General features: G+C 42.9%; 1 protein-coding gene and 1 long non-coding RNA gene across 2 annotated transcripts in view; one reads left to right on the forward strand and one right to left on the reverse strand.

Annotated features, from left to right (window-relative positions):
* The window catches only part of LOC309554128, a 63,301-nt gene that overhangs the window by 8,589 nt on the left and 32,848 nt on the right, over window positions 1-21,864 (forward strand). The window lies entirely within an intron of this gene.
* Window positions 10,430-21,864, reverse strand: part of LOC309554127 (A disintegrin and metalloproteinase with thrombospondin motifs 2-like) — a gene marked incomplete at its 5' end in the record, with an annotated part of 1,497,034 nt that continues 1,485,599 nt past the window's right edge. Inside the window, one exon of the mRNA XM_082255680.1 lies at window positions 10,430-11,151. Within this exon, the coding sequence (XP_082111806.1) occupies window positions 10,724-11,151 (428 nt within the window). The 3' untranslated portion in view covers window positions 10,430-10,723. The remainder of the gene's footprint in view (window positions 11,152-21,864) is intronic.

The following is a 21,864-nucleotide window of genomic DNA, read 5'->3' on the forward strand; positions in this document are numbered from 1 at the left end:
TGCAGTATGAAGACATGAGACATGATGACCCCACACTGAGACAACGAGGACCTACAGCTGGCCACAAAGGAACAATCCAGCGCAGACTTGGGCTGCTGACTGCATGGTGCTGCTGGCTGGGTGGTAGGTTGCACCAGGGCAGTGCCAGGCTCCCCTCTGTGGATTATTTTTAGACATCTGGGAAGCAGAGCTTGCACTCAGGTAAGGTGGATGAGCGAGCTGCCAGTGCAGGGATCTGTCACACAGCTGCTGCTCAGTGTTGTTTTTTTTTCTCTATTTTGGTGCTGCAAAGGGACAGGGCTTAACACTTGTGCTGGGGATTTATCAGGGCTCGAGTCCTGCAGGAACGCCAGAGAAGTTTTTGGGGGATGTTTGATGTCCCACACTATACAATCTCTGCTCTGTATGGCACCCCAGCATCTGCCTCCCCCAGCCGCCTTTTACGCTTGTAGAGCAGACTGTCACTGAACCTGCCCCCTTCTCCCTCGGCTCTGATATATACAGTACAGACAGGAAGAGATTGCTGTCCGTGCGGATCTCATGTCTGTGATTATTACAGAGCAGACACACACACACTATACGTGACATTTGCAGGGGGGGGGGGGGGTCAGAGGGATTTGGATTGGAAGATAAAACTCAAGGAAGAAGAGTGAGGGAGACAAGCTAAAAATGAATACTTGCAGGGAATGAGGTGTGGGGGGGGGGGGGGTTCTAAGTTCAAACAGGATACTGTATGTCCTATAGGGGATTTGGAAGAAGAGATGACTTATGCTGGGGGAGGGGGGTTGGATATGAAATCAGTCCACCCCCACCCCCAGCACGAGTCATCTCTCCTTCCAAAGCCCCCCTAGGACATACAGTATCCTGTTGTTAACCCCCCCCCCCCCACACCCAAAATCAATGAGATGCTGGCTGCTAAACAGCTGATAGAGATGTAGGGCAATCGCCCAGGTGCCCACATTAGTGCCCCCCTGCCAGGCAAGTCCAAGTCAGTGGAGCCAGGTAGGGGGCACTGATATAAAGGTTCCCCCATATATCAGGACCCACCCCTTCCTTAGTGCATTCACTCTGCTGAAGGTAGTCTCTGGTGACCAGAGTCCCCCCTACATCAGAGTTGTCGGCATTCCCCTTTACTTTAGTCTGCGGGATTCCCCTTATAGTGCAAAAGGAACTCTGTGGACGCTGATGTGAAGAGGAACTCTGATGTAAAGGGCAACGCTGCAGACCTTAAAGTAAGTGGGAACTCTGATGCAAAGGTGAACGCTGTGGACTCTGATATAAGGTGGTCTCTGGTCACCAGAGCCCCTCCCTTGTATCAGAGTTCTCCTTTAGAGCATGATCTGCAGAATTCCCCTTTATGTCAGAGTTCCCTTGCACTGTAAGGGGGAATTCTGCAGACTCTGATGTAAGGAGGGACTCCGTGCTGGCTGGGTTATATTAATCTGACCTTTGTGTAAATGGAGAAATATGGCTTTTGACTTTAACAGCCCATTCACACTGATCCGACTTGGACCGCGACTTGTCAGCCTGACAAGTCGCGGTCCATCGCGTCCCATAGTGTAGTACAGGAACGGTTCTAATAGGAGCGACACAAGTCGCTCCGACTTAGAAAAAGAGTCCTGTACTACTTTGGGGCGACCTGGAGCGACTTGCATAGACATTAATTTTATGAAGTCCGTGCAAGTCGCGCCAAAGTTTTTGCAATGTCAGTTTTATTAAATTATTTGCATGAAAATATTGCATGATCTGAAGTAAAATCTACAGGTCTGTGGTCCTATAATGCAGAACTAAGATCTGTGGTCCTGTGATGGGTTACTATGGGTCTGTTGTCCTGTGATATGGAGCTATGTGTATTTGGTCCTCTTGTTGTAAGGAACCATGGATCTTCAGTCCTGTGATGGGGAACTATGGATCTGTGATGGCAAACTATAGGTCTGTGGTCCTGTTGTATGTAGGGAACTATGGGTCTTTGGTCCTGTGATGGGGAACTATGTCTCTGTGTTCTTTTTCTGGGGAACTATGGATCTTTCATCCTGTGATGGAGAACAGTGGGTTTGTTGTTCTATTGTGGGGAACTATGGGTCTGTGGTTTTATTCGGAGGAACTATGGATCTTTGGTCCTGTGATGAACTGTGGGTCTGTGGTCCTATTGTGGGGAACTATGGGTGTGTGGTCTTATTGTGGGGAAACTATTGGTCTGTGGTCTTATTGTGGAGAACTATGGGTCTATGTTCCTGTGATGGGGAACTATGGGTCTGTGATCCTGTTGTAGCGAATTGGGGGCCACCTCCTGTACCATGACCTGTGACTTGCCTGTAGCATGACCTGTGCCATGCCCTTACCATGACCTGTGCCATGCCTATACCATCTCCTGTACCATGACCTGTGCCATGCCTGTACCATCACCTGTGCCATGACCTGTGCAATGCCTATACAGTCTCCTGTACCATGACCTGTGACATGCCTGTACCATCACCTGTGCCATGACCTGTGCCATGCCTATACACTACGGAACTGTGTTTACTGTACCTGTTTAACACATTTTATTTTTATTTTTTTTTGTTTATCTCTCAATGGTGTTCGAGGTCCAGAAGGAGCTGAGAAGTTAACAAACATTCTCTCCTCCCTCTCCGCGCCTGTGTTATGGCCATATAGATTACTGTCTTCTCTATACTTACAGTTGCTAAATATTGAAGGTTGTCGTTTCTATTGTATCAATTCTCTGTAGCAAGGAACAAACTATTCAGAGAAAGGAGATACAATAAGACACGTGGCCACTCAATAAAACTAGAGGAAAGGCGGTTTAACCTTAAAGTGCGTAAGGGGTTCTTCACTGTAAGAGCAGTAAGGATGTGGAATTCTCTTCCACAAGCAGTCGTATCAGCAGGGAGCATCGATAGTTTCAAAAAACTAGTAGATGGACACCTTAAAGACCACAACATACAGGGGTATACAATGTACGGTTAAAAGCAAACACACACACACATCATAGGTTGAACTGGATGGACTGATGTCTTTTTTCAACCTTACTAACTATGTAACTATGTAACTATGTAAGCAAGGTTTAACAGTGCTGTAGGTTTCCTTATGTGTTAAACTGTGATAATATATTCAACTTGTTTATTACTACCAGGTTTGTGTCTGTTTTTGGTGACAATCCACAGCTAGGATAACAGTATTTTCCACTTGTGTCCTAAAATGTGTTTGCAGTAATTTTATTTACCCAGATGTGCCAGAGGGGCTGAGGTCATTCTTGGAGTTGAACCAGATATCAGAGAACTCAAAATCAACAATCAGCTCCTTCGGGGGTGGCGCTACAGTAGTAATTTACACTTGATGTAGTTTGGCCAGCCATAGAAGGGCTTACCATCTGTGTGTTAGTCATACAAAAATATTTCCTTTTTTTCCCTTGCAAATGCCAGAGGCTTTTCCTACCATATACAGTATAGACAAACATTCAGAACCTGTGTTAACTGCGACAGTGTGGTTCTTGCACTGTATTGTGCACAACATAAAACGATGTCCTTTGAATGTACTTTGGCTGGTTTATCTCAGCACAATATTGGGCAGTGTGGTCCTATTACTATATGCTAATATTCATGACAGCCAGAAGTGCCAGCTGTCAGAATATAATTGCTGGCACTAAAGATTCTTCCATCCACACTGATTAATGTCAATGGGTGAATGCTAATGTGTGTGGCTAGCTTAAAACAGGTGCACAATACAAAGCTACACTATATTGTCAAAAGTGTTGGGATGCCTGCCTTCACACGCACATGAACTTTAATGGCATCCCAGTCTTAGTCCATAGGGTTTATTATTGAGTTGGCCCACCCTTTGCAGCTATAACTGCTTCAACTCTTCTGGGAAGCCTGTCCACAAGGTTTAGGAATGTATTTATGGGAATGTTTGAGTGCATTTGGGAGGTCAGGCACTGATGTTGAACAATAAGGCCTGGCTCGCAGTCTCCGCTCTAAATCATCCCAAAGATGTTCTATCGGGTTCAGGTCAGGACTCTGTGCAGGCCAGTCAATTTCCTCCACCCCAAACTCAATCATCCATGTCTTTATGAACCTTGCTTCATCCAAATTACTTGATGGAGGGAGATTGTGGTGTGGGGTTGTTTTTCAGGGGATGGTTTGGTCCCTTAGTTCCAGTGAAGGACCATATCACATGGGGTCACCCACTTATTGTACTGCCACACTTGATTTGGCATAGCTGAACTATATACCTGGCAGACATATTTTTGTGATGAGGTAATTTTATTTATGACTTATAGTTTTTGTTCCCTTTATTTGTCCCCTCTTCTTCTCCTTCGTTACCTTTGGGAACAGCCATTGTGTATTTATGCAAGGATTGTGGATTTATTCCAGTCTGTTGAAGGTTTTGTATATAATGTATGTATTTTCTATTCCTAGAAATCTTTTGGTTATTTGCATCTGTGCAAGAGAGAGGAGGTTCAGAAGAAGCAGGAACTCCCCAAAATGCTTCGACCTTATCTCTCGAGTTTGATCAATACCTATCCATTTTGGTAGTAGAGAATGACGGCTGGTATTAATATTAATATGTAAGCAGCTGCATGGAATATGTGATCATATATATATATATATATATATATATATATATATATATATATATATATATATATATATATATATATATATATATATATTTTATATATAAATAAAATTTGTACTTTTAAAACATTTATGTATCTTTGTGTGTTCAATTGAGGGTTTTTTGAAGTTCAATTGTTTTTATTTTTGATATACATTTACAGTATCTGTCAAAAGTGAATACACCCCACATTTTTGTAAACATTTTATTTATAGCTTTTCATGTGACAACACTGAAGAAATGACACTTTGCTACAATGTAAAGTAGTGAGTGTACAGCTTGTATAACCGTGTAAATTTGCTGTCCCCTCAAAATAACAACACACAGCCATTCATGTCTAAACCGCTGGCAACAAAAGTGAGTACACCCCTAAGTGAAAATGTCCAAAGTGGGACCAAAGTGTCATTATTTTGTATGGCCACCATTATTTTCCAGCACTGCCTTAACCCTCTTGGGCATGGAGTTCACTAGAGCTTCACAGGAGTCCTCTTCCATTCCTCCATGATGACCTCACTGAGTTGGTGGATATTAGAGACCTTGCACTCCGCCACCTTCCGTTTGAGGATGCCCCACAGATGATCACTAGGGTTTAGGTCTGGAGACATGCTTGGCCAGTCCATCACCTTTTCCCTCACCTTCTTTAGGAAGGCAGTGGTCATCTTGGAGGTGTGTTTGGGGTCGTTTTGTTGGAATACTGCCCTGTGGCCAAGTCTCCGTAGGGAGTGGATCATGTTCTGCTTCAGTATGTCACAGTACATGTTGGCATTCATGGTTCCCGCAATGAACTGTAGCTCCCCAGTGCCGGCAACACTCATGCAGCCCCAGACTATGACACTCCCACCACCATGCTTGACTGTAGGCAAGACACGCTTGTGTCTTAAAAATATTCTTGAGAGACATTGGAAAGTTCTCACAGTGTCCCCATTGATAGGAAAAATTGTAGGCCGAAGACCCCTAATCACGGCAAGAAGGGCCACAAATCTAAAAGACACTCTAATCCACTCAGAGTTTGTAAGGACACAGGACGGAGGAGATTGGTTGTCTTCGCTACCTCCCTTAAAGGGCATGTTTGCCTGTGGCAGATGTTCAATTTGTAAATATGTTCTGAAATCGGATACTTTCGTTAACTGTGATGGTACGAAATCTTTTCAGATTGACAGTTTTATTAACTGTCTGTCTACGCGGGTAATCTATCAACTCATTTGCCCATGTAACAACACGTATATTGGTAAGACAAAACGTCAACTAAAGGTCATAATTAATGAACATATAACAATTATTAAGAAAAATGATGACAAAAAAACATACCCCTACATTTTCTTGAGCACCATAATGCCAATCCCAAGGGCCTAAAAGTGAGGGGCATATATGCACTCAAACTCCCCCTACGAAGGGGTGACTTTGACACAATTTTTTGCAAAAAGAAAAACTTTGGATCTATAAAATGGGTTCCCTTGTTCCAAGAGGCCTTAATACTGAGTTCAGTTTACAACCATTTCTTCAACAGTGAAAATGTCTGTAGGAACCATGATACTACAAGTTGGGTCCATTTGTATATCCTGCTTTCCACTGCTCTTGGCAGTGGTTAAACTGGAATATAATGGAATACGTGCTATATAGATCCCAATGAATCATCTCCTTAAGAGACTAATAAGTCTGTACACTCCAATATATTGCACTCTATTCAGATATATTGGGAAGAATAAACTAATTGAAACGAGATCTATGCTTGGCTCCATAGCAAATTCACTTAATATTCCTTTCAATGCATATTTTTTGAATGCTGGTATGTTCCCTTTATTTTTCTCCTCTTTATCCTTTTTTCTCCCTTTTTCTATGGAATCGGTCACATACCTGTTTATCCTATTCTGTCTTCTGGGCAGTGTCTAAAGACCCCGTTACTAGTTTTTTCTGGGGGTCTGTGGAGAGGACCTCTCTTTTCCGGAGTCTCTTTGTGAAAATAGTAATGGGATGTGGTCACAGTTTATAGCTACCTATATATCCTATATGTATATATTTTATAGTATTTCTTTTTAAATTCTAGTGGAGGGGAATTTACAAGCTTTTTCTCCCCTCCGGGTGCTTTGAATGATATGCTAAGTAGTGATCTGTATGGTACTCTCTGAGGACATCTTGTGGTTAATAACAGGCATCGCTAGACCTTTGGGTCTTAATTTTCTAAAGGTGCTGTTAATCAAGGGCCTTTATAAGAGAAAGGACTGGTCACTCCCATAGCTCTGAGGAAACCAGCGTTTGGCTGGTGAAACGCGTCAGCATCGTGTCATTCTGACAGCATTAACCTGGGATTCCGGTGAAACTATGCCCAATAGTCATTGAGGACGCAAGTCTAGACTCACGCCGCAGTGACCACTTGCCAAAAACCCGCCGCTTCACCTACATGCTCAGCGGAGCACAGGAGGCAGCGAGGAAGTAACCCGGCTGGGCAGCATTCATCGCTACATAGCCCGAACACTCGGATCCACAGGAATGTTACACCGGTTAAGACAGTCTCTATCCCCCAAGGAGGTATCGTATCTCTACCCCTCATATACAGAGTCTCTGTGTCCGTTTCAAATTGACTAATCAGCCTCCACTATATTGGACTGCTTAACCATATATATTTATATTCAGACAAGAAAGAATGACCGCACTTCTGATGGATTTTCAAGGAAAGGAGTATCTTTATTCCACATCAACCAAATGGCAGGTACAGGTACACACTGTGATTGCAGGACAATTAGGTGGACGCGTTTCACGACTGGATATGTCGCTTATTCATTCATGGTGATGAATAAGCGACATATCCAGTCGTGAAACGCGTCCACCTAATTGTCCTGCAATCACAGTGTGTACCTGTACCTGCCATTTGGTTGATGTGGAATAAAGATACTCCTTTCCTTGAAAATCCATCAGAAGTGCGGTCATTCTTTCTTGTCTGAAGCTATCCTGGATTGCGGATCCGACCGGCACCTGATCCTAGCCTCACCTGGAGCGGTCTACCCTGTTTGGATTTTGCATATATATTTATATACCTAAACTGCCCGCCTTACGGCACCTCTACTGGTCAGTCCAAGGATCAATGTTCGTTTATCATCTACTTTGATCAGTGTTCTTAAATTTTTGGCTGTTATTGATCACATCGAGGATCTAGGTTGTTCTCAATCTAGTGACTTACAAAGTGGAATACTATTTGGGACTGTATGTTTCTTTTGGTGGAAGGGTCGTTCCCCTATGTAGACATATGCACCCCATGCATGATATCCTATATGCTTGTTTGCTGTAGCAACCCAATGTGTTTTTAAACTATATGTGTTTTACTATGGTGTGGTCTACATTGTGAGTCACCTTTTCTCATTTTTGCAATTTAATAAAGTATATTCATCTACTCTTCAGTGTCCCTAGTTGACTTCTTTGAGGAGAGCCCCTGTCTCCCTTCCTTTTTGGTATGTATCCGGTTTCCCAGTTAACGGACACTAAACAGTATATATGTGAATAAGGGGGTCTACCTTATTAGACCTTTGGTCTATGGCCCCCCTTATTGTATAGGCCTTTTAGAAGGAGTAACCCCTCTTTTTTTGATTTTGATGCTTGTCTTTGTACTCCTCACCTGGTTGCTGCCACACACACTTAACACCATCTGAACCAAATAAAATTATCTTGGTCTCATCAGACCACAGGACATGGTTCCAGTAATCCATGTCCTTAGTCTGCTTGTGTTCAGCAAACTGTTTACAGGCTTTCTTGTACATCATCTTTAGAAGAGGCTTCCTTCTGGGATGACAGCCATGCAGATCAATGTGATGCAGTCTGAGAGGCCCCCCACCCCTTCAACCTTTGCAGCAATGCTGGCAGCACTCATAGCGTCTATTTCCCAAAAACAACCTCTGGATATGACGCTGAGCACATGCACTCAATTTCTTTAGTCGACCATGGCCAGGCCTATTCTGAGTGGAATCTGTCCTGTTAAACCGATGTATGGTCTTGGCCACCGTGCTGCAGCTAAGTTTAAGGGTCTTGGCAATCTTCTTATAGCCTAGGCCATTTTTTTGTAGAGCAACAATTCTTTTTTTCAGATCCTCAGAGAGTTCTTTGCCATGAGGTGCCATGCTGAACTTCCACTGACCAGTATGAGAGAGTGAGAGCGATAATACCACATTTAATACACCTGCTCCCCATTCACACCTGAGATCTTGTAACACTAACGAGTCACGTGACACCGGGAAAGGAAAATGGCTAATTGGGCCCAATTTGGACATTTTCACTTAGGGGTGTACTCACTTTTGTTGCCAGTGGTTTAGACATTCATGGCTGTGTGTTGAGTTATTTTGAGGGGACAGCAAATTTACACTGTTATACAAGCTGTACACTTACTACTTTACACTGTAGCCAAGTGTCCTTTCTTCAGCGTTGTCACATTAAAAGATATTATAAAATATTTACAAAAATGTGAGGGGTGTACTCACTTTGGTGAGATACTGTATATTAAAGTGATACTAAAGTCTCAATTTTTTTTGTTAAAAATAACAAACATGTCATACTTACCTGCTCTATGCAGTGGTTTTGCACAAAGCAGCCCACATCCTCCTGTTCTCAGGTCCCTCTTCTGTGCTCCTGGCCCCCTCCACAGTTGAGTGCCCCCACAGCAAGCAGCTTGCTATGGGGCACCTGAGCCAAGCCGCTGCTCCATGTGTACATTCAGACACAGAACCCTCTCTCTCCTCATTGGCTCACTGATTTTGATTGACAGCAGTGGGAGCCAATGGCGCTTCGCTGCTGTCTCAGCCAATGAGGAGGGAGAGTCCTGGGTAGCTGAATCTATCGTGCAACATCGCTGAATCTAGCTGGGCTCAGGTACGTTTTAGGTAGGCTGAGGGGGGCTGCTGCACACGGGGTTTTTTTTTTTATCTTAATGCATTAAGATAAAAAAACATCTACCTTTTCAACCACTTTAGGGATGATAGCCTCCATTGACACATATTTTCAATAGAAACCTTCCCCACACATACCCAACAAATTTCTCACTTTAGTTCCAGTGAAGAGAACCCTCAAGGCATCAGCATACCAAGACATTTCATGCTCCCAATTTTGTGGGAACAGTTTAGACATGGTCCCTTCCTGTTCCAACATGACTGTGCACCAGTGCACAAAGCAAGGTCCATATAGACATAGATGAGCAAGTTTGGGGCAGAGGAATTTGAGTGGCCTGCACAGGTCCTGAAATTAACCAATAAAATACCTTTGGGTTGAATTAGAGCAGGGACTATGAGCCAGGCCTTCTCGTCCAACATCAGTGCCTGACCTCACAAATGCACTTCTGGAAGATTGGTCAAATATCCCCATAGACACACTCCTAAACCTTGTGGACAACCTTCCCAGAAGAGTTGAAGCAGTTAAAGCTGCAAAAGGTGGGCCCGCTCAATATTGAACACTAAGGACTAAGACTGAGACGCCATTAAAGTTTATGTTCGTGTAAAGGCAGGTGTCCCAATACTTTTGACAATATAGTGTATGCCCTCTGAATGTACTTTAAGTGGTTTATCTCAGCACAATATTTCAAGTTTGACAAATAGGCCCCCCCCCCCCCCCATATATGTAGGAGCCCTTAATGGATCTACCTTTAATAATGGGATACAGTAGGTTGCAATCTTGTAATAAACTGTGGCATATCAGGAGTTTTTGGTCTTTCAGGAAAATTCTTTACCAAAAGTCCATAATGAAAGATTCTTTGTGCAGTTTGCAATGAAGAGAAGCACATGGAAACATTCTATATTGCAAAAATGTTCTAATTGTCATTGCATTGTTACAAACAGATTAGAGATACGATCAAAACATAACCACCAGTAAAATAACTGTATATAAAATGACTCTGGTTAAAACAAAAAGCACCTTAAGTAATTTTTAACATTATCCATTGTTTGAATAATGATGAGTTTCTTGTCCACTTTGAAAGAAATTCACTTCACTCCTGGAGTGCAGTGTATATGCATTTGGCAAATTTCCTGAAGTGCACTAATGGCCTTTAGGAAAGTTTTTGATTCTTTGTTTGTGCCATTTATTTCTTCTTGGTAGTCCCGCGAGAGATGTAACAGATATATGGGCTTTGCAATTAATGTAACTTTTTCTTGGATTCTTGTAATTTTTCTGCAATCAGCTGTTGAATCCTCTGGTTTTTGGTCTTTTCATTAATGTGCTTTCTTCGAGGAATGATATTTGGTCTAGGAACCTCATTCTCATGTGTTATGATTTTATATGGCACATCAACTCTGTTGCTGTCTTGGGGCTTTTCAGTTACATTTATTGCTGGAACAATTACATTGTAAGCAGGTGTTGGTGGCGGTGTAGAAAGAATACGTGGTGTGGTTGAAATAGAATGTGCATGATTTTCAATACTATTATTTTTTCCAGAATTTTGGTCACTTTTAGGTAGAGACGAATTACAGGACTTACAGCAGAGTCTGCTATAACCAGTCATTGAACAATAGCGAGAGAGAATTTCCAGCCGACAGAAATAGGATTTGTCTCCCAAACAGTTTTCTACAAAAGAAGAAACAAAAACATATTTTATTATCCGAAGAATAGTAAAATATATGTTGTAAAATAAGAAATGTTTTAAACTGTCTCACAGTTAGGACGATTGTGTGAATTTGTACCATATCAAATGTAGAATTCATACTCTGAAAAGGTTGTCATATGTTTTGGATAGCCACATTATTTATGTTAAAATGTTTTTTGTATTAAGTAATAATCTATCACAAACATTCTGAAACATCTGAAATGGATATGTTTTGCTAATACTCCGACACAATCTAATGTTGGAAACTCTAAGGTAGGCTTTTGAGCCAAGATATTTAAACTTCTATACACACTATCCCCACAGTGTCCCCTTACTAAAGATCATTGGTTTGCGCGTATCCACTTTAAACTTCCATCTTCCACCTCAACTTAAAGTGATATTAAAATTTTATTTAAAATAACAAACATATCACACTTACCTGCTCTGTACAGTGGTTTTGAACAGAGTAGCCCCGATCCTCTTCTCGGGTCCCCTGCTGGCACTCCTAGCCCCTCCCTCCTGCTGAGTGCAAGCAAGCTGCTTGTTATGGAAACACCCAAGCGGGCTTGCTCCCGGGCTGCTGCTCTGCGAGTCCATTCACATGCGGAGAGCGGCTCAGCCCTGCCCCTGCTCTCTCCTCATTGGCTGTAATCTAGCTAATGGCTCTCACTGCTGCCTTAGCCAATAAGGAGGAAGAGCCCTGAGAGATCAGCTGCTCTCATGCACATCACTGGATTGAGATAGGGCTCAGGTAAGTAGTGGGGGGTGAGGGGCTTCTGCACACAGTACACATTTTTACCTTAATGCATAGAATTATGCCTTTACAACCACTTTAAACTAGATACAGATGTAAATTTAGCAAAGAAACAACTATTGCTCGAGCATGGAAAGAACTATTTGCATATTTTGTAGAAATCAGACAACAGATGGACTATTTTTTTGTTAATGAGAAACAAACCAGTAGTGATGAGCCGAACACCCCCCGGTTTGGTTCGCACCAGAACACCGAGAACAGAGGAAAAGTTTGTTTGAATAAACAAACCCCATTGAAGTCTATGGGAGTCGAACCTTGAAAATCAAACTGCCTCATTTTGAAGGCTTACTCTTACTTTTACTCTTGCTGGGTGCAGGAACGGGACCTGCTGGTAATAATTCCATACAAATTTGAAATTGCATGTGCTATTCAGGTGCCAAAAATTGAGCCCTGTGCTGTTGGTGGTGCCTGAACACCGTAACTAAGCCCTCGCAGTTACTCTTGCTGGGTGAAGGAACGGGACCTGCTGGTAAGAATTCCATACAAATGTGAAATTGCATGTACTATACAGGTGCAAAAATTTGGCCTTTGCTGTTGGTGGTGCCTGAGCACCGTAACCAAGCCCTCGCAGATACTCTTGCTGGGTGCAGGAATGGGACTTGCTGAGAAGAATTCCATACAAATTTGAAATTGCATGTGCTATGCAGGTGCCAAAAATTGGGCCTTTGCTGTTGGTGGTGCCTGAACACTGTAACCAAGCCCTCACAGATACTCTTGCTGGGAGCAGGAACAGGACCTGCTGGTAAGAATTCCATACAAATTTGAAATTGCATGTGCTATACAAGTGCCAAAAATTGGGCCTTTGCTGTTGGTGGTGCCCGAACACCGTAATCAAGCCCTCGCAGATACTCTTGCTACAAGTGCAGAAAAATTAGGCCTTGGGGGAGGGCCAGGAACGTGTTTCAGGCAGGGCGAGAATCGTTTCTTTGCAGTTTGTCAGACAGTGCAGAGCCAGTCATTCATTCCTAGCAGGGAGGGAGAGAGATTTCTCATCTATAGGGCTATCGATTACATTACATCAGTGAGAGTATTGTTAATCAGTCACTTGCGTACATTCTATAACCACGACAGTTCCTCATCTATAGGGCTATCGATTACATCTCATCAGTGAGAGTATTGTTAATCGGTCACTTGTGTACATACTATAACCACGACAGCTCGTCATCTATAGGGCTACAGATTACATCACATCAGTGAGAGTATTGCTAATCGGTGACTTGTGTACATCCTATAAGCAGCACAGCTCATCTATAGGGCTATAGATTACATTATATCAGCAAGAGTATTGTTAATCGGTCACTTGCGTACATCCTATAAGCAGCACAGCTCATTTATAGGGCTATAGATTACATCATATCAGTGAGAGTATTGTTAATCGGTCACTTGCGTACATCTATATGCACCACAGCTCATCTATAGGGCTACAGATTACATCATATCAGTGAGAGTATTGTTAATCGGTCACTTGCGTACATCCTATAAGCAGCACAGCTCATCTATAGGGCTATAGATTACATCACATCAGTGAGAGCATTGTTAATCGGTCACTTGCGCACATCCTATAAGCAGCACAGCTCATCTATAGGGCTATCGATTACATCACATCAGTGAGAGTATTGTTAATCGGTCACTTGCGCACATCCTATAAGCAGCACAGCTCATCTATAGGGCTATAGATTACATTATATCAGTGAGAGTATTGTTAATCGGTCACTTGCGTACATCCTATAAGCAGCACAGCTCATCTATAGGGCTAAAGATTACATCATATCAGTGAGAGTATTGTTAATTGGTCACTTGCATACATCCTATAAGCAGCACAGCTCATTTATAGGGCTAAAGATTACATCATATCAGTGAGAGTATTGTTAATTGGTCACTTGCATACATCCTATAAGCAGCACAGCTCATCTATAGGGCTATAGATTACATAATATCAGTGAGTGTATTGTTAATCGGTCACTTGCGTACACCCTATAAGCAGCACAGATCATCTATTGGGCTATAGATTATATCATATCAGTGAGAGTATTGTTAACCGGTCACTTGCGTTCATCCTATAAGCAGCACAGCTCATCTATAGGGCTATTGATAACATCACATCAGTGAGAGTATTGATAATATGTCACTTGCGTATACATCCTATAAGCAGCACAGCTCATCTATAGGGCTATAGATTACATCCTATCAGTGAGAGTATTGCTAATCGGTCACTTGCGTACATCCTATAAGCAGCACAGATCATCTATTGGGCTATAGATTACATCACATCAGTTAGAGTATTGTTAATCTGTCACTTGCATACATACTAAAACCATGACAGCTCATCATTTATAGGGCTATCAATTACATCATATCAGGTCATTGAATATCTATTGGTCAGTTGTGTATACCCTATATTGATCTGTATCAACATCATGTCCGAAAGGCTGACAATGAGAGGCCGACGCACACAGGCCACGAAAAGAGGGCAAGCAGCCTCTGTGACCATTGTGAAAAGTGGTGGTCACAGTAGACATAGTGCATCCTCTCCAAGCGGGGCACGCCCGTCCTTTATTTCCAGTGCTGCCCGTGCTATTCAGCCACAACATGTGGAAGAGTTGGTGGAGTGGATCAATAAGCCGTCCTCATCCTCCTTGTCCTCTGACACCCACGTTCACAGTAGTTTTCCTTCCACCACAGCTGCCAAAGCAGCCTGTTCCACAGGCTCCTTCTCCACAGCTGCTCCATCATATGGTACATGATTATCTAGGCGCGAGAGCAGACTTGGAGACCTTTCCAGCTGAGCATCCACTGGGTTACTAGGTCTTGAGGATGGATCACTGCTCAATATGCAATGGAGCTACTGGCCTGTCCTGCTTCCAGGGGGCTTTCAGAACAGATGTTAAGTGCTGCTGGAGGTTTTGTGATGGACAATAGAGTGCGTCTGTCCACTGACTCTGTTGACCAGCTGACTTTTATCAAAATGAACTAGCCCTGGATCAACAAGAGCTATCAAGCCCCTGATGCTGATGTAACTGAATTTGCTAAGGGTCTGCCATCCCTTGAAGATTGCATATGCTGCCTATCCTATTCCTCCACCTTGATTCTGCTAGCTTCAAACAATGTTTTTGGTTTAGGTCACTACATAGCCCAATAGATGATCTGTTTTGCTTATAGGGTGTACGCAAGTGACCGATTAACAATACTCTCACTGATATGATGTAATCTATATCCCTATAAATGAGCTGTGCTGCTTATAGGATGTACACAAGTGACCGATTAACAATACTCTTGCTGATTTAATGTAATCTATAGCCCTATAGATGAGCTGTGCTGCTTATAGGATGTACACAAGTCACCAATTAGCAATACTCTCACTGATGTGATGTAATCTGTAGCCCTATAGATGACGAGCTGTCGTGGTTATAGTATATACGCAAGTGACCGATTAACAATACTCTCACTGATGAGATGTAATCGATAGCCCTAAAGATGAGGAACTGTCGTGGTTATAGAATGTACGCAAGTGACTGATTAACGATACTCTCACTGATGTAATGTAATCGATAGCCCTATAGATGAGAAATCTCTCTCCCTCCCTGCTAGGAATGAATCAGTTGCACTGTCTTATAAAAAAGGCAAACAAACAGATCTCTCCCTGCCTCAAACACGTTCCTGGCCCTCCCTACACTGCTAAGAATGTCTCACTGACACTGCACTGTCTGACAAACTGCAAAGAAACAAATCTCTCCCTGCCTGAAACACATTCCTGGCCCTCCCTACACTGCTAGGAATGTCTCTCTGCACTGTCTGACAAACTCCAAAAAAAGCTACTCTCACCCTGCCTCACATGCGTCCCTCTCCCTGTCTCCTCGCCCGCACAATCACACTACACGCTGCGGCTGCGTGGGCAGCCTTTATGTAGTTTGGGGTGTATACTTGGTCCCTGAGCCATGATTGGCTAAAGGCAGCCTGCCTTTAGTTCAATCATGGCAGAGATCATTTGATTGGCCAAAGTCTGAGGTCAGGGTGCATGCTTTGTCCAATCACATAACATGCTGCGCGTGCCGTGCATTATGGGAACCTAAAATTTCCCGTGAAGAAGCACATTTTTTCGTCATTCGACAAACGATCGAATGGCCGATGTTCTAGTCGAACTTAGCTTCAACTCAAACTCAAGCTCATCCCTATTCCTTAAGTTGAAACGCTAATGTGCTCTTGATGGCAGTTAGAACTCTTCTTTTTTTGTAGGGAGTGGAGGCTAAAAAGACATGAGGGAATCTCTGTGGGAACATCTGGGAATTTGTTGGGCATGGAAGTGCGTCTCTTGGATGCAAATTATGTCAGCTTGGAGTTTGGTGGCTTCTCTCCACATGGATTTCCATTTTGCAGGGTGGTTTAGACCTCTTGTGTTGAGTGAGACTATTTTGAACCCCATGAGGAAGAAATGTCGTGATTGATTAGAAAAAGGAGTAAAAGCAGCGCCAATGTAAAAATATGGAACAAATGTCCCAAGCAATGCAGTCCACAATTGTCCAATATGTATATATAGGAGAAAACCAGAAGATAGTCCCGGACACCAGTGCTGAAGTCAAGATCAATAGACACCCAGTAGTGATGATAATCCAAACCGCTTACCAGATAGCAGACAAATTGGACACAAATCACTCTCAGAGAGTCCGCACAGGGAAACCAAATCATAGACTGGAAGTTGATCAAACCCAGACTTTATGACACCTTATGGCACTCCCATACAACGAATATAGGTGTAATGGACACCTCAAAAGATGGAAAGGAACAATAGTGTAGACTGCACAAAAACGTTTATTTTGATAAAAGAGCAATACTTACAATCTTGCAAAAGTGAAATGACATATCGTAAAAACCGCGGTGTAACATAGCGTGCTGAACGTCTGCGTCGCCTTACGCGTGTCGTCAAAGAGTTGACATCATCAGAGGCGGAGCTAGCCAAGACGTCAGCACGCATAAAAAGGTCTCGGCCGGAAATGAAAAAAGCGGAAATGTCCGCTATTGCGTTCCACTCAGCCCGCTCTGCAAACCGGAAACCATCAGGATGAAACTACAACGGTAAAAATCCCAGGACTTCTGAGAAAATCGCTGGACCACAATGGGGCACAGATCGTTGGCCTTACAGCAAATATTATGCATCAGCATATAAATTGACATTAAAAACACATAATATAATATATGTAGACATATAAATCTAACATACACATGTGCTAAACCGGAAGTCCGAGGTCAGCAAGGACAGGATCATAAAAAGACTGACACAGGGGACACCGGAAGTAGCATCACCATTAACAATAACATAAAAAGTAATAATCACACAAAAGCCTTTAAAAGACCATAATGTATTCCAATGCAATATAAATGTTGATAATCCACCTATCTAAAAACAGTAGCATAAAAAGTCAATAATCAACTGTTATTTATGTGGCCATTTACATCCCACTCTATATTCATTCCCCATGGAGAGTATGTCTTCATATTAAAAATCCACCGGGTTTCCATACGTGAAATCTCCCGGCGGACATGACTTCCTCTCCAATGGGGAGTGAATTTGTCGATTCCCCAAATTATGTTACCTGCAGGATTTTTGTTGTGACATCTTGCGTAATGTTTCGACATGCTATGGTATTGATAGCCCTTTTTGATATTTTTGATATGCTCCCTAACTCTCACTGTCAATGTCCTAATAGTGCGGCCAATATATTGTAGGCCACACGGACATTGAAGGAGGTAGACAACGTTCGTAGAGGAGCAACAGATAAAGGGTTTTATCTGATATTGTTTGGATGTAGCAGTGGAAACAATTTCACCAAATTTCCTACCAATAAGGGAGTTAACCCGGCAAACTGCGCATCTTCTACAGGGGAAGAAGCCAGTCAAATTGTGAAAATAAGATAGTTGGTTGGGCCTATCCAAAACATTGGGAGCAATATGAAGATGTAGGGGTTCCACACCCCTAAAAACCACAGGGGGAACCTTAGGTAACTCAGGACCTAGTACCCTATCATTCTTCAAAACCCCCCAATGTTTTTTAAAAATCCGTTTCACATCGTTAAATTCAGGTTTAATGATGGTCTAAAATCTCTTAAAAAGAGAAATGATATTGTAGTCAGACCAGCGGATAAGGGGGGCGGGATTGTTGTCCTGGATAAAGCTTCCTATGTCATGGAAATTAATAGGTTGCTTTCGGACACTGACACCTACAGCCCGCTCCCTTATAATCCCACTACAAAATTCAAAATGGACCTTACCACATTGATTAATCAAGGTTTTCAGGACCATATTTTAAATAAAAAAGAAAAATTGTTCTTGGTCCCTGTAGCCCCAAGAGTGCCCGTCTTATATTACCTCCAAAAGGTACTTAAGGACCCCCTCAATCCACCAGGGAGTCCTATAGTGTGCAGGATTTATTCCGTCACTAGTAGAATTGGGAGGTATATAGACAGCTATCTCCAACCTTTAGTTACTAAGACTCCATCGTACCTCATCGTACATCGTAAACTCAATCGTACATGGGTTTAACTGACAGCTAAGAACGTAGTATTTGATGGCTGGAGGTACATTAGGCATTCACAGGATAAAGAAGAAGTGTCGGCCTGTATAGGCCCCAAAAATTAGCCCACATGGGTTTACCTGACAGCTAAGAACGTAGTATATGGTGGCTGGAGGTACATTAGGCATTCACAGGATAAAGTAGTAAGTGTCGGCCATTCCAGGCCCCAAAAATTAGCCCACATGGGTTTACCTGACAGCTAAGAACATTGTATTCTGTGGCTAAAGGTACATTAGACATTCACAGGATACAGAAGTAAGTGTGGCCTGTATTGGCCCCAAAAATTAGCCCACATGGGTTTAACTGACAGCTAAGAACATAGTATTTGATGGCTGGAGCTACATTAGGCATTCACAGGTAACAGAAGTAAGTGTCGGCCATTCCAGGCCCCAAAAATTAGCCCACATGGGTTTACCTGACAGCTAAGAACGTAGTATTTGGTGGCTGAATGTACATTAGGCATTCACAGGATAAAGAAGAAGTGTCAGCCAGTATAAGCCCCAAAAATTAGCCCACATAGGTTTACCTGACAGCTAAGAACGTAGTATTTGGTGGCTGGACGTACATTAGGCATTCACAGGGTAAAGAAGTAAGTGTCGGCCAGTATAGGCCCCAAAAATTAGTCCACATGGGTTTACCTTACAGCTAAGAACGTAGTATTTGATGGCTGGAGGTACATTAGGCATTCACAGGTAACAGAAGTAAGTGTCGGCCATTCCAGGCCCCAAAAATTAGCCCACATGGGTTTACCTGACAGATAAGAACGTTGTATTCTGTGGCTGAAGGTACATTAGACATTCAAAGGACACAGAAGGAAGTGTCGGCCAGTATTGGCCCCAAAAATAAGCCCACATGGGTTTACCTGACAGCAAAGAATGTAGTATTTGGTGGCTGAAGGTATATTAGGCATTCACAGGATAAAGAAGTAAGTGTCAGCCAGTATAGGCCCCAAAAATGAGCCCACATGGGTTTAACTGACAGCTAAGAATGTAGTATTTGATGGCTGGAGGTACATTAGGCATTCACAGGATAAAGAAGAAGTGTCGGCCTGTATAGGCCCCAAAAATTAGCCCACGTGGGTTTACCTGACAGCTACGAATGTAGTATTTGGTGGCTGGAGGTACATTAGGCATTCACAGGATAAAGAAGTAAGTGTCGGCCAGTATAGGCCCCAAAAATTAGCCCACATGTGTTTAACTGACAGCTAAGAATGTAGTATTTGATGGCTGGAGGTACATTAGGAAATCACAGGTAACAGAAGTGTCGGCATTCATAGGATAAAGAAGTAAGTGTCGGCTAGTATAGGCCCCAAAAATTAGCCCACATGGATTTACCTGACAGCTAAGAACGTTGTATTCTGTTGCTGAAGGTACATTATGCATTCAGAGGATTCAGAAGTAAGTGTCGGACAGTATTGGCCCCAAAAATTAGCCCACATGGGTTTAACTGACAGCTAAGAATGTAGTATTTGATGGCTGGAGGTACATTAGGCATTCACAGGATAAAGATGTAAGTGTCGGCCAGTATAGGCCCAAAAAATTAGCCCACATGGGTTTAACTGACAGCTAAGAACGTAGTATTTGATGGCTGGAGGTACATTAGGCATTCACAGGGTAAAGAAGTAAGTGTCGGCCAGTATAGGCCCCAAAAATTAGAACACATGGGTTTACCTGACAGCTAAGAACGTAGTATTTGATGGCTGGAGGTACACATTAGGCATTCACAGGTAACAGAAGTAAGTGTCAGCCATTCCAGGCCCCAAATTTAGCCCACATGGGTTTAACTGACAGCTAAGAACATAGTATTTGGTGGCTGGAGGTACATTGGCATTCACAGGATTCAGAAGTAAGTGTCGGCCAGTATAGGGCCCAAAAATTAGCCCACATGGGTTTACCTGACAGCTAAGAATGTAGTATTTGGTGGCTGAAGGTACATTAGGCATTCACAGGATTCAGAAGTAAGTGTAGGCCAGTATAGGCCCCAAAAATTAGCCCACATGGGTATACCTGACAGCTAAGAACATAGTATTTGGTGGCTGGAGGTACACTAGGCATTCACAGGATACAGATGTAAGTGTCGGCCTGTATAGGCCCCAAAAATTAGCCCAGATGGGTTTAACTGACAGCTAAGAACGTAGTATTTGGTGGCTGGAGGTACGTTAGGCATTCCCAGGATTAAGAAGTAAGTGTCGGCCAGTATAGGCCCCAAAAATTAGCCCAAATGGGTTTAACTGACAGCTAAGAATGTAGTATTTGATGGCTGGAGGTATGTCAGGCATTCACAGGATAAAGAAGAAGTGTCGGCCTGCAGAGGTCCCAAAAATTAGCCCACATGGGTTTACCTAACAGCTAAGAACGTGGTATTTGGTGGCTGTAGGTACATTAGGCATTCACAGGATAAAGAAGTATGTGTCGGCCAGTATAGGCCTCAAAAATTAGCCAACATTGGTTTACCTGACAGCTAAGAATGTAGTATTTGATGGCTGGAGGTACGTCAGGCATTCACAGGATAAAAAAGAAGTGTCGGCCTGTAGAGGTCCCAAAAATTAGCCCACATGGGTTTACCTAACAGCTAAGAACGTAGTATTTGGTGGCTGTAGGTACATTAGGCATTCACAGGATAAAGAAGTGTCGGCCAGTATAGGCCCCAAAAATTAGCCAACATTGGTTTACCTGGCAGCTAAGAATGTAGTATTTGGTGGTTGGCGGTACATTAGGCATTCACAGGATACAGAAGTAAGTGTCGGCCTGTATAGGCCCCAAAAATTAGCCTACATGGGTTTAACTGACAGCTAAGAACATAGTATTTGATGGCTGGAGGTACATTAGGCACTCACAGGATAAAGATGTAAGTGTCGGCCAGTATAGGCCCCAAAAATTAGCCCACATGGGTTTAACTGACAGCTAAGAACGTAGTATTTGATGGCTGGAGGTACATTAGGCATTCACAGGATAAAGAAGAAGTGCCGGCCTGTATAGGCCCCAAAAATTAGCCCACATGGGTTTACCTGACAGCTAAGAACGTAGTATTTGCTGGCTGGAGGTACATTTGGCATTTACAGGATAAAGAAGTAAGTGTCGGCCATTCCAGGCCCCAAATTTAGCCCACATGGGTTTAACTGACAGCTAAGAACATAGTATTTGGTGGCTGGAGGTACATTGGCATTCACAGGATACAGAAGTAAGTGTCGGCCTTTATAGGCCCCAAAAATTAGCCCACATGGGTTTGCCTGACAGATAAGAACGTAGTATGTGGTGGCTGGAGGTACATTAGGCATTCACAGGATAAAGAAGTAAGTGTCGGCCAATATAGGCC

Source organism: Pelophylax lessonae (assembly GCF_965119305.1).
Source record: "Pelophylax lessonae genome assembly, chromosome: 4".
Lineage (NCBI taxonomy): Eukaryota > Metazoa > Chordata > Amphibia > Anura > Ranidae > Pelophylax > Pelophylax lessonae.